This window comes from Caloenas nicobarica, chromosome 5 (assembly GCF_036013445.1).
Source record: "Caloenas nicobarica isolate bCalNic1 chromosome 5, bCalNic1.hap1, whole genome shotgun sequence".
NCBI lineage: Eukaryota > Metazoa > Chordata > Aves > Columbiformes > Columbidae > Caloenas > Caloenas nicobarica.
Genome location: NC_088249.1, coordinates 56,834,574 through 56,847,536, shown reverse-complemented (window position 1 = coordinate 56,847,536; position 12,963 = coordinate 56,834,574). Strand labels below are relative to the sequence as shown.

Sequence of the window (12,963 nt, the reverse complement as noted above, 5' to 3'; positions counted from 1 at the left end):
TGTTGGTGCTCTGAGGTACCACCTACAAAAGCACCTGCATGCCATGTTATTAGTAGGGTGTATGTAGATGTTTTACTTCTCCTGTGAGTATTTGTTTTATCCTATTTAGAGATAAAGGGTCTCTTGCCTGATAATATGTCACCCAAGGTATTGCTGCACTGCATTAAGAGTGGTGGGAGCGATAGATGCTTCTTAAGCTGCTCTTCGGATGTCCAGGTATTTTCTGGTAAGTCAAAACCAACAAAAACAAACATATGATTCTCTAGAGAGTGTGAGAGTAGCAAACTTGCTAACCCTCATGGAAGTCCCAAGAAGTAGACAATTATCAGGGGCTTTTCTTTCACTATAGATAAAGGGCTATATCCAGGAAGTCCCCCTTTATTTTACAACCAATCTACCCTCAGATTCTCTTCTCATGACAACTGTCTTTTGGAAGCTGGGGAGGATGGGGCAGAATTCTCCGTGCTCCCTGGGCCATTCCTTAATTGGCCCTGAGAGCTGCTGCTGAATGGGGTGAAGGCATTCCAGCCCTGCGTGGGGCCGGGGGTTTTGCCAGCGCAGCCCCTCCGCCCCACAGGACACAGCGCACAGACGCGGCGAGTCCTTATGGGACAGATGCTGCTTTTCTTCCTGAACCCTTTAAATTGCTTAGAAAGAGACAGCCTCCAATGCGGAGTATTTTATGAACAACATTACTGGAGAAAGGCGAAGGTAATGATGCCGATCAATAAATTAAAAATGTCTTTTATACTACAGGAGTCTTCAGTCTGTGCACAGTGCCTGTTTCTTTACTCTCTGTCTATATGGTTTCTGTTAGGAACACAAGATTCCTACAGCCTCACCTGTGGCAGGTCATCTCAGCTTAAGAAAAAGCAGCAAAATACAAATGCATCCAGCTGGCTGGGTAAATCACTAGATTTACTGTTGCATGATTTGACTGATTTATTTTAATAGGTAACTGTGAAATAAGGATATTCCTGTTGACTTTGTTTTCCCTCTCTGTTATGCTTCCTCTGTTTTTTCTTCCTTGTGATTACAGTTCATGATTACTACAGGAAATTCTGCTTTTACTACTTCATTAACATTACTCAAACTAAGACTTAAAAATAAGGAGAGGAGCAATGATCAGTAGTGAAATAAACAGCGAGGCCAGGAGCATTATGCCTCTTTTTAAATATCCAAACCAGACAGTAATGACAACATAAAATATGTTTAGGTTTAGCTGTTGGACAGTAAAGTTTAAAAAGCATTTCGGGCTAAATAGATAAGAGGTGCTATTTTATACAGACATAAACTACTTTCTGAACTGGTTTGGGGTATTTCCTTCAAATTCAGCTAACCTTTGTTTGATTTACCCAATAGCAAATTTGGACTTAATCTCATTCTTTTTCCATGTTTTCTTTTTTAATGAAATCCATCACACTTTGTTCCAATTCCAGTTGTGAGCCAGCCTCACAGCAGGAGGAAGCTGGCATCTCTAGGCTTTCTGTGATGACTGCTTTTTTGCTTTATATCAGTATTATGATGTGACATTAGGGTTACCTATTCCTTTTTAAAAATAACATGTCATTGTTTCTTCCTGAAGATACTTCAGCCATCAAGATAAGCGTAACTTTTAAATTAAATGAAGGAAAATGTAGTTTGAAAAAAACTGAGATGTTTCAAGAAGGTCTGGAACAGATGATACCAGGTATGAATATAAAAATGCAGGTAAGCAGGTTAGAGCCATAGCTCAGGGGTTACTAATTGCTTTCCTGATACGAAATACATCATAAGCAAAGCATAGAGGACTGCAAAGTGTCTGCTCTTCACATGTCCTCACACTCCTTCCCAGCCATCATTCTTGCAATAGTTATTTCAGATCACAGGACTTCCCCTGTGACAACCTTACAGTCTTGCTAGGAAAGCCCTTCTCCTTTTTTGTTTGTACCACTGCCAATAAATTCTCAGTAAAACCAACCATACTTTTAATTCTCTCAATTTCTTCCTCTCCTTTCTCTCTCTATCCCTTCTTTCTGTTCTTTATTTTTTCACCTGCCCCTTACTGTCTGATGCCTCAGTGAAGAGTCTCCTGGCCTTTTATGTTGACTCTGTTGCCAAAGGGTTATTCCTCTTTTCTCTGCCTTTTATACTTTAGCAGCCCCAGATGGACACAGTGAGGTCAGCTCTTCCATCTGTTCCAAGGCAGAAAATATAGCCTGGGAATTTACAAAGCCAGCAGAAAATGAGGAGGAGTACATTAAACACATAGACACACACCACAAAACAAACAAAAAAACCCTAAGGGACTAGGGGAAGAAGTCACTAACAATATGGTCAATCAGCATATCAGTTTGTTTGCCCTTAAAAGAGTAACAGTGAGAAACTACACTAGATGCTCAATGAAGAGTTATATACTCCAGAACCAGTATCATTCCGAGTGTTTTCTGTAACTAAATCTTATTTCCTCATTGAAACCTTGAAAATGGTCTCCAAGTGTCCTGTGTACACAGCCACTACTCAATTTAAACACTGTTGTAAGCTAACCAGTTTTTCACATGTTCATGTGAGTGCCAAATTTTTGCCCTCAAGTAGCCTGCCTGGTGCAGGCGGCGTCATGCTTTCCAGATGTGTTGCATGGTGCAAAGGGAATTCATGAGAACCTGCTGGCAGAAGCCAGGGGGAGCGGGCTGGGCACTGAATCGTGCCTCAGACCCACTGCAGTGCCAGAGTCTCATCCCAGCTGTATGTCTGTAGATGCACTGGAGTTGTGGTTCGACGTGAGGGTGTACCAGTTGAGAAACTGGCCAAACTGTTTGTTCTCTGGCACGTGGAGTTGATTGTTTGCTCCCCTTTAACTCTTCATGACAACACTGAGCACTAGTGAATGTTCAATGACATAGCTGGCCAAGCTGTTGCTTCCTTTAATTCTGTTCATACAGAGAGACATAATTCCGTAATGGAGAGCTTCCACTATGTAAACCTAACGTGCAGCTCTGGCAAGAAAGTTCATGGAGCCTTCAGTAGACTGACAGCGACTAGAGAAATTTTTATCACTGCGGACTTTGAGCTTGAAACGAGCCGAAAGGAGGTGACAGGTTGGTTGGAAAATAATCCAAGGTGCGGTTTGAAGCTTCTTGCCATTTGCTCCTGAATTTCTGTATTTTTCACTTCTATCTGTATGCAAAATGATAATAAAAAGTATCTCCTGTTTTGCAATGACTTTTACTGTTTAAAAAAGACTGAGGGGGTGGGGGTAGTTTCAAAGATCAAAGAGCTGCCCATAGATGAAAGCTTTGTGGTCTGATTTTCTTCTGAGTTGGAGTTGTTGTCCTTAAGGATTTCAGACTTGTTCACAGAAACTGCTTTCTCAGTGATTTGCATTGGTTGGTCTTTTGAATTGGGTGGATTTTTGTGCATGGTCACTTATAGCAGCTTTCATCCTCGATACTTTTCAGACACATGTGATGTGCGCTGTGCTCGGAAAAAGACTGAAAAAAGGTTCCGTAAAACCATTCGAACCCTGCGGAAAACAGTCAACAGGGACCAGTTCCGTGTTCGTGTCTCTGGCATGGACCATGAAGTGGCCAGAAAGTCTCTCAAGCTATCAGAGCCACAGCAGTCCTGTGGTGTAGGACAGATGCACGTGGGTAACAGATGTGGTAAGTAAATGTAAATAAGGAACAAACCATCATGTGTGTTTTACTGGTTTGCTCAGGTCTGGTGAGCTTGGGCGGGATCATGGGATGCTTGTCCAGGAGAGAGGAGGGCTGTGTGTGAAGAAGTAGAGGTTGCTGTTTGTGCTGCTGACATGTGCCCATCCATGTATTTATTGTTGGTAATCGCTGTGTTATAGAGTAGAACAAGAGCTCAGTGCTTTGCTGCGGTTGATGCACAGACTACAGTAAGCTCAAAGGAAGAAAATGTGGCCGTAACATCAGGCACCAAAGGCGCTGACATCACTAGTGTTATTTTTAAGACTACGTCTAATATCTAGTGTAACACTGTTTCTGAACTTGTGAACGTTTCATCCCTCCCTTGTTCCAAATAAAAGGCTGAGCAGAATCTGATACAGTCACATTCTCTTTGCTGATTAAGCTCTGAGTCTCAGAGAATCTTCATGATAGAGTTATAAATTCATGGAGAATAGGTGTTTTATAGGCCAGTGTGGAGAAAAGTCTTAATTATCATGGCACTGGAGGGCAGGACCATAATGCAGCCCATACTAAGGGCTTCCAAAGCACAAAAGTTAAGGAGAGGGGTCAGATGTTATCTTAACGGGGGCCTAACAACTGTGACGGCTAATTCAGGCTGCATAGGGTAGGCAGCATGTAGGTGGTTTTGTGAAGCAGCAAGCCTTTAAAATGCCTGTCAGACTGAATTAGTACATCTTCCAGCAGCAACCCATCCAGCCTCAGAATATGTTTTCCAATCTAGTTTTGCTAACTCTGGAAAAACTTGGATTCGTGGAATATGAAAATGAACTGGTGGTGTTTAAAACATCTGTGCGAGCAAGCAAACTAGGGAATTACTCAGGAATTCTGTTGGAAAAAGCTGTAAACTTTATTTTTTTTTCTTTTGTAACATTGTAATAAGTCTGAAAAACTTCAGAAAGCTCACCAAGATGAGTTTACATGGATGTTTTCAAGATGTTGTGTTGGATGCTTGAGGAAGGCTTTGAAAAACTGTCTGGGTCCATTGTACAGAGCACAGTATGGCTTTCAAGCCATGTGTGATTTCAACTGGAAAAACCAGCAATGACTAAGCTAGAAAGACTGCAGGTAGATAAGGCAATGTGAGTTACAACTAGGAACTGGAACAACAAAGAATTTTTTTTGTTTTTTGTAGCTGTGGAACCAGTTTCATTTCTCATTACAAATGAGCAGCATACCTGACATTTCTATGCTAGTTCAGAGAGAAAGAGGGCTTTGGGAGAATGCCTGGAAAACTCTTTGGTATGGTGAGCACAAATAGTCTGTCCTTGGTTGAAACAGACATTGAGCATATGAGGACAAATGTTTAGAAGAACAACTTGGAAAAGTTGAACCTTTTCTGTTGCTGAATTGGTGCCACAGTTTGCTCTAGACATCTGAACAGGTACTGCTGTGAGCAGTGGAACCAGTAAGTTATGATTCCCTGTGGGTCTCATGCCTTATGGTTTGATTTGCTCGTGTCTGAAGAGGTGCAATCACTAAATTAATCTTCCTTTCTTCAGCTGAACTATTCAGACCATATCCTTGTGTAGATCTGCTGTGATCAAGCAGGAGGTGGAACTTGCACCACAGCCTTTTGCTTGCATGGACTTTAAGAAGGTTTCTCTCCTCTATTTGCATGTTCCCTACCTATTTACATTAAGCGTACAGAAACTTAGTACCTTTGAAGCCTCCTTGCATCCTTGGTCAAACCGCTCTAAGTTGGACAGAAAGTTCACTGGCTGCTGAGGGGACATAAAAGCACACACAGAGGCAGTGTTGTTATGTACGCCTCATTTCCTTAGAAAAAGCTGATTGTCCCAGTGTGTATGGTGAAGGCAGCACTGGGTGGCGGCTGCTGCTGCTGCTTTGACTGAAAGTCAGGAGCTGAGAAACAGATTGGGGAGAAGAGAATGGAGTGGGAACAGTGTGGAAGAGGAAGAAGCTAGCGCAGGGATGTGTGTAGGAGAGTCAGGGTGGTTGTGTTTGCTTTGTTTTGATCCATTTTTTTTGCAGAGCTGCCAAAACTTCTGGACAGGAGTGGGGTCCTGCTTTTCTAGACATGCTCATGATTCTGGGGAGAAAGTGACTCCATCGTGAGAGATACAAGGTCAGCAGATGGATTCAGTGCAGGTGGTGGATGTGGTCTCTGGGCAGGCAGAGAACTTTGGCAAAGGACTTTTGCTCAACTGACCAGCTGAGCAGGAAGGAACATTCTTAGTACGCAGAATGGTTGCATGTGTGTCTCTGCTGTCCTTAAAACAGCTGTTGATACTAAAAGAGAATTCACTGCCAGTTCCGAGGGGTAGTGTATTTTATTTCAAGTTTGCTGTTTAAAGTACAGTTCTGTTTGGGATTTTCTGATGCTTTAAAGGTTCAAGTGTCACATTTCTCTGCCTTGTTATGCATGAGCTCTACAGCAATGAGTAACTGTATTTAGCATTGGCTCACATTGATTAATTCCTGTGAACGGCTTCCAAAGGACAACCAGCAGTAGGTCTCTACTAATGTATATCACAGGAAATGCATATAGCAAAATGGAACCTTTGTCAATGTTCCCAGAGAACTGGATTCTCATAGCAGCACTGTGATCTTTCCACACTGAAGTAAATCTTATGGTTAAAAAAATATGCATATGAATGACAGTGCTTCAAGACTAGATGAACCATCTGAGGATGCTGGAAATGCTGCATCCTTCTTTGAGAGGAGATTTGTCCTGGGGAGAACGTAGTTTCATTCGCTAACCTGGCACAAAGTATTCGTTCTCCAGTATGAGCTAGACTTTAGACAGGTTTAATAGCCAAAGACCAACTGTTGAAATACTAGAAATTCCTTATAAGAATCTGATTTACCAGAAAGCTCCATATTGAAAGAGAAGTTGTTCATATCTGTTGAGACCCTATTGTCCTCAGGCACTTTCCACTGAGGGAGAAACAAGCAATTTAGCTGCTTTTTCCACTGCTTAAAACTCTGTCATGCCTTGATCACATCTCACTGAGTTGAAAGTGCGCCTTGCCTGTTCCATTCGTTGGTTTTTTGTGTTGGATGCATGAATACTTTTAAGAGAGGGGAATACTTTTAAGAGAGGGAAGAAGGCAATGGAAAGCACCATTCCCTGGAATGGCTGTATAAAAGGACGTGTAAGCATGCTCTTGCTGCATGGTAGTCACAAGTGGATTCATCCAAAGAGTTGACACTTCAGAGAACAGTAAAGATGAGCTGCTCTGGGATAGGCACTGCTCTGATGTAAATGCTGAGAAGCTTTATCTTGTGTGGGACGGGTTGATGCATTTCATTGCTCAGCGTTCAGCAGTTTTGTCCCCTTAGTTCTGAGGATGCAAATAAAATATTAACATTTCATATAAAATGACGAGCCACATCTCAACATTTATGTGTGGTATGATAGTGGCATTGTAAAGGTATGAGAAGTGTTTAAAAAGAAAAGCAAAGTGCTGCCTGCCTTTGCAGTTGTTACGATTAATAGTTGTGTTACACAACAGAGAACTAAATGTTGTGGTGTTTTGGTTTTGTTGTTTTGGTTTGGTTTTTACAATTTAATGGAAATCTGACAAGAAATGAATTATAAAATGGGAGAAAGGGTGCTATTTTTCTGCTAACCTGCTTGCTCTGACAACCATAGATTTAAGACATAAATCCTTAGGATGCATAACCATCTCATGTGACCTAAATGTGTGAACCACTAGAACACAATAACTTCAAGGATGCTGCTTCAGAATCAATTTGCATCAGTTGTTGGTGATTTTCCTTATAAAGTCAAGGCATCATTCTTAAGAAAATGGTGAATTGGTGGATCGTGACCTCCTTTATGAGGTTCACCTTCTCAGCCACTGAGATACTACAGCATTTGTCTATAGGAGCAAATGCTCAAAGGCTAATGTGTTGAAAAGAGGGGAAGAGCCTTTAAATGTCTTTGTAACTGTTAATCCTGGTTCCCTGTGGTCCCCTCTTACCCCCCGCCAGCCCCTCCTTTCTTCTTGTTTTTGCATCAGAAAAGCTTTCACTTTTTTTTTCTTTAAAACAGCTGCATGAGACTCAAGACTAGGTTTTTAATGGGTATTGAAGACAAACAAAGACAGTGGCTGCAGAAATCAAGTCTACTAGAAGCAATTGGTTCTTTTGGAGGAAAACAATCAGGTTTCTGAAAAAAGAGCAAAGCCAAGCCAGTGGAATTCTGATTTAATGGCATTATTTGCAAATCTTCAGATCTTGTTTCGACTGGGTATTTCCCATGTGTCAGATGGGACCATGCAGTTTCTAGTTTTGTGAAATGAAGCTCAAACTTATTTGGTTTCATTTAAACAGAAGACAGGAAAAGTTTGAACTATTAGAGGGTAGGTTTTTGTGGTGTTGTGTGTTGTGGTTGTTGTGTGGCTTTTTTTTTTTTTTTTCTCTAGAGAGCATTCATTTGTGTCGTCCTAATTTTGGGCACAGTCCTGTGGATTTCCATGGGATGATTTCTGTGTTGACATGGTGTCCTTATAATTAATGTTACTATAACTGAACCTAGCACCAAGTCTGTCTGTTACTCTAGATTGGGCCCTGGTGAGTGCTGTGAGCTCCTGAACAGGCTTTCCTCATTACCCTTGCTCTGTGCTCCAGTAGCATTAGATGGGGTTCCTGCATTTGGAACATCTCTAGGTGGAAGATGGAGAGCAACTGGGAGCAGTTTAGAGGGAATGTGTTTGTGGATCGAATTGTCTGGACAACTGTACTGCTTCAAAAATCATGGTTTGATGTAGTCATGTGAAGAAACCGATATATTTAAGAGCTTGAGCCGTTACAGCTTGGGCGTCACTTGGAGTAATTTTAATACTTGTATTGGATAATGAGTATTCATTTAGACTATAAATAGCTAAATCTGTATCTGGATGTATTTACCTCTTTTCTCATATGCACATAGGATCTATTAAGGCTTGAGGTGTTTGGTGCATCTCAGAAGTCATAGTGGGGGACAGATAGGGTTATGCATTTTTCTAGGCAGTGCAATACTTCAAATTTAATTTTTCCAGTCTCTGTATTTTATATACTTCATAAACTTAATCCAGAGCTGCTTGCTTTTTTCAGGTCTCACTGATTTCAAATTGAGCATGAGTGCCTTGAGAATAAGGCTCATCTGTACACAACTTCCTTCAGCTGGTTTTGCACACCCTATTACAGTGGTGGTAGCCAGCTGGACTTTTTTTTTTTTTTTTTTTTTTTACAGTTTTCTTTCTGTTGCTGCCACCTTTTAGGAAAATCAAAATGAAATGCTTGAATTGATTGATACAGATCGAATGGAATTTTTTTTTTTTTTTTTTTGCCAAAGTTGACTTTACACAGTTCCTGCCTTTCACTGTCTCAGCCCTGTGTTTCTTCTGTGGGCTCCGTCGCAGGCACAGCCTACTGTCCTGCGGACCTGCCGCGGGGCACTCCTGGTCACCCCTGGGGCAGCCACTGCAAATGGAAGACAGGAGGGAAACGGGGCCTGAAGCAGGTGAAATGTAGCTCTGGTGCAGCTTAATGGACCCGAGATTAACACAGAGCAAAGTCAAAACCAACTGTCAGCCTGTCCTGACAGTTCATCAGCTCTAATAGTTGTGTAAACAATAGTGTTTGTATCACCTTGCACTTTATCTAGTAGTCTAGCTGCTGATCACCTAATTTGACTTTGAACCCACAGACACAAAGTGTTAGTGGCATGATATTTTTTTCTTGTGGCTAGATAGCTGAAGTGTGGGAATGTACTACGATGGTGAATGAGAAACTTGTGGTTTATACCCTAATAAAACTTAATAGGATGAGGAAAGACAAGTAACTTGGGACTCTTGCCCCAGTACTCAGAATCCTGGAAACTAAAGATTGGCTGGAGCTTGCACTGTGTCTCAATGTGGAGGGAAGGCACAGAAACAGACCATCTGATGTTTCTGCCCTATCTAAGAATACCCCATGTTAAGGATCTCACTGATGTTTGAGAAAATCTTTTTAAGTTTACTTCCTCAATGCAAATTTTTAAAAATGAGACACTTTGCTAACTAATCCTGGAAGATTTAGATTACCTCCGTTTTATTCCACAGGGAGCTCTACAGTTTTACAACCTGCAGTTTCAAGGCAAGTAAGGTGGAGATGATAAAGCTGCCAAGAGAGATCTGATGGGATAAGTTCTCAAATGTGAAATTTCCACATAAGTCGTGGGTTTGGTTCCTGCCTAGGACAGGTTTCCTTTGAACTCTGTTAGCCAACTTACTGTTATGCTGGACTCTGAGCAAGTTCAGGAAATCTGAAGTACAGTTTTAAGGTTGAATTTGTATGGTTTCACGTGTGTCAATGTAAAGTGGCCTGTTCAAAACAAAAAACAAAGCAGAGACACACATACTCCCCCAGTGCAAAACCAAACAAGCCCAAACTTGACGTAGGATTAAAATGAAGGGAAAAATGCAGTTTAAGGGGAGATAGCAGAGGGCAAATAGCCTCTATTGAGACTTCTCAAAGCCCTGATTTTTCATGGAGCCATAGAGTTTTTGAGGGAAGGAGATTCGCGCTGGTCTTTCCATTGCCTCTGGGTTTCTGAAGTCAGTAGCCACTTCTCAAAATCACCTTTCCTAACCTGGATTGTCTTTCCTTGTCATGGAACTGTAAATAGTATTCTTTCCTTACCTTATTAGGAGTGCTGCAATGAAAGCCTTAATTCATTCATGTTTGTTGAGTTGCACAAAGAGTAGAGAGATGAGTGTTCTGTAGAAATGTTTATAAAATGAAGAAAGGCTTGAAAAGTGTGGGAGCAAATGAATGTGTGTCCTTATGAAAGCAGAAGTGATGTGTGGTGGAAAAAGTTAAAACCAAGACCTAAGACTGTCTCCTTCCTCACTACTTTTCATTGATAACCTACAGAACGTTGCTTAACCTGCTTATTTTATTTTTAAGCTAAGGAGGAACACTCACTATTCCACTCCGTGTATCAGTCATAAACAAAATTCTTCATCATTGATCATGACCGGTAGTTAATGCCCTGCTTGTTGTTAGTCATATAGCCTGAAATGAAGCCAAGGCCAATTTAACTTCCTAACAAAACAGCTATTCACTGAATGATTTATTTCAGCTATAAACTAAAACTAACAGTTTATTATTGTAACAGGTCTTTAAAAGGACAGAATTTTTCAGCACAGCTGAACAACTGCAACAGTATTTTGTGCCTTCCAGAGTAGAGTAATCGTTAAATTCTGGCACTGAAATCAGTTCTTTTGTGAAAAGCTTGAAAAACAGAATTTTTCTGAGATACCCCTGAATATTCCTGGGCTTGTTGGATAATATTGAAGTGTATGTTTGAGTAAAATCTGTCAGATTTAGTTAATGCTATCTATGCACCACTGAGAACACAGCAATCCAGTGCACGGATAATCATTATCCAAGATCCAGTATCAGAAAAATGGCAAGAATATTTCTCCTTTAAAAGTCTTTGGAGCACGTATAACGTTTAGTTAGAGAATTTGCACGTTTACTGGTTGTGCTTGGTGTTACTGAATTGTGTGAAAACCTTAATGGTTATAAAGTATGAATATTCAGTAATTAAGATTAAAATACTTACAGAAATCTGGAACTACATTTTTGGCATGTTAGGTTCAGTACTAAATTATTTCATTTGCGAGGGGTCCAAGAGTTCTTTAGCTAGAAAGTGGAGATAATCACTACATAATTGCACTGTACAGATTGACAGAGAGTACTAGACAGGCCTAGTGTCCAGCGTAGGCTTGCAACAAGGTGTGAAATCCATTCCAGCTGACAGAAGAGCTCACCAGCACCAGAGGTTACCAGTGCCTGTTTCAGTTTTAGGGGGTATATTGCATGGGTTAATTTCTGTCTGTTGCTAGCGTTCAGTTCTGAAACCCTGGCCTCCCACTTCCCGAGCAAAGAGGAGAGCACTTTCACCATGGGCTTTCAGGTCCTGTCCAGGCTCATTAATGTACCTTCACCTATAATATACAGGTTGAAACAGGTGTGGTCTTCCTCTTCCAGATCAGTGCTCACCAGGTGAATATTCTCCTGATGGCTTCAAACCCTGTCTGCCATGTCCCCTTGGAACCTACCAGCCCGAAGCTGGGAGGGTATCCTGCTTTCCCTGTGGAGGAGGTCTAACGACGAGACATAGCAGTGCGTCTTTCTTTCAGGACTGTGAGACCAAAGGTGAGGTCAAGATTTATTTGATGAACTGTACTGCTCTGAGGCAAAAGTAATTGCTGCTGCTGCTGCAAGTGGGGCATTCAAAGAAGGGCTGTTCTCCTTTCTAGGATCTCTCCTTCCAGGGATCTCACAGTTGCCTGGCCTGGCTGCAAGGAAACTCAATAAAGCCTCGCTTCTTTTTATAACTGATTTTTATACAAGCCTTGAAGAGGGGTTAGGAGATACATGGAAGTTGGTCAGTGAAGTCACTGATCTGCGAAGAGTCATAGAAAGGAACACCAGGGAGAAAAATAAAGTCTCAATAAAAAAAAAATCAAGACTAGTATGCCTTATTTTGGGTTTGAGCACGGCAGCAACATGAAAATGCGGAGGAGGGAATTGCAGTCCTGGAGTATAACTAAGAAAATAGTTTCTTCATGTTCATAATGAGAAACTGGCTTGGGTGCCTTGGGATATACCTAAAAAGTTAGCAATTCAGCTTAACCCTGCAGTACCTCAGGCAGCCTCTGAACTTCATCACACTGGAGCTGCCACGGAATCAGCTCCCAAGGTTTTCCTCACAGGACTGAAAATCAAGTGGGGATCATATCTTTAAAAATAAAGGAATTTCGTTAGCACCTTAGTTATCTAAAATGTAAAAAGCTGAAGGACACCTATGAAGTTGCCTTTGAAAATACTGATAAAAATGTGTGTCCATGGAGAGAGAGGATATATTAATTGATATAATGGTTTGCTCAATGTCTTAAAGTGTGGGTAAAAGAACATCGCTTTTATCAAAATCACCTGAAGAAAAAGTGTTAATAGAAAATGTATTGCTGTAGAGTAGAAATAAGGGATAGAAATAATGTCCCAATGCAAACATTTGGTGGTGATTTAGATTAAGAGATCTCTCTATTGTCAGTTAAGATATGTTTACTATTGAGAATTGCAACATAATAGAATAATCTTGCAGTATGGTTGCAGAATTAATATTACTGGTAATAATGTGATAGCTGATATAGTTCTTCAGTAAAGAATCACTGAATCCATGCTGGTTTTTCTTACTTAATTTTGCAAAGTTAAGGCACTAAAAATCGTGTTATAAACCTTGGATCAAGATAACAAGAACTGATTTCAG

General features: G+C 41.0%; 1 protein-coding gene across 1 annotated transcript in view; it reads left to right on the top strand.

Moving 5' to 3' along the window:
- SCUBE2 (signal peptide, CUB domain and EGF like domain containing 2) overlaps window positions 1-12,963 on the top strand; it is a 41,689-nt gene that overhangs the window by 21,377 nt on the left and 7,349 nt on the right. Inside the window, exons 12-17 of the mRNA XM_065635680.1 lie at window positions 110-226; window positions 818-904; window positions 1,586-1,690; window positions 2,922-3,077; window positions 3,438-3,641; window positions 11,682-11,849. Of these exons, the coding sequence (XP_065491752.1) occupies window positions 110-226; window positions 818-904; window positions 1,586-1,690; window positions 2,922-3,077; window positions 3,438-3,641; window positions 11,682-11,849 (837 nt within the window). The remainder of the gene's footprint in view (window positions 1-109; window positions 227-817; window positions 905-1,585; window positions 1,691-2,921; window positions 3,078-3,437; window positions 3,642-11,681; window positions 11,850-12,963) is intronic.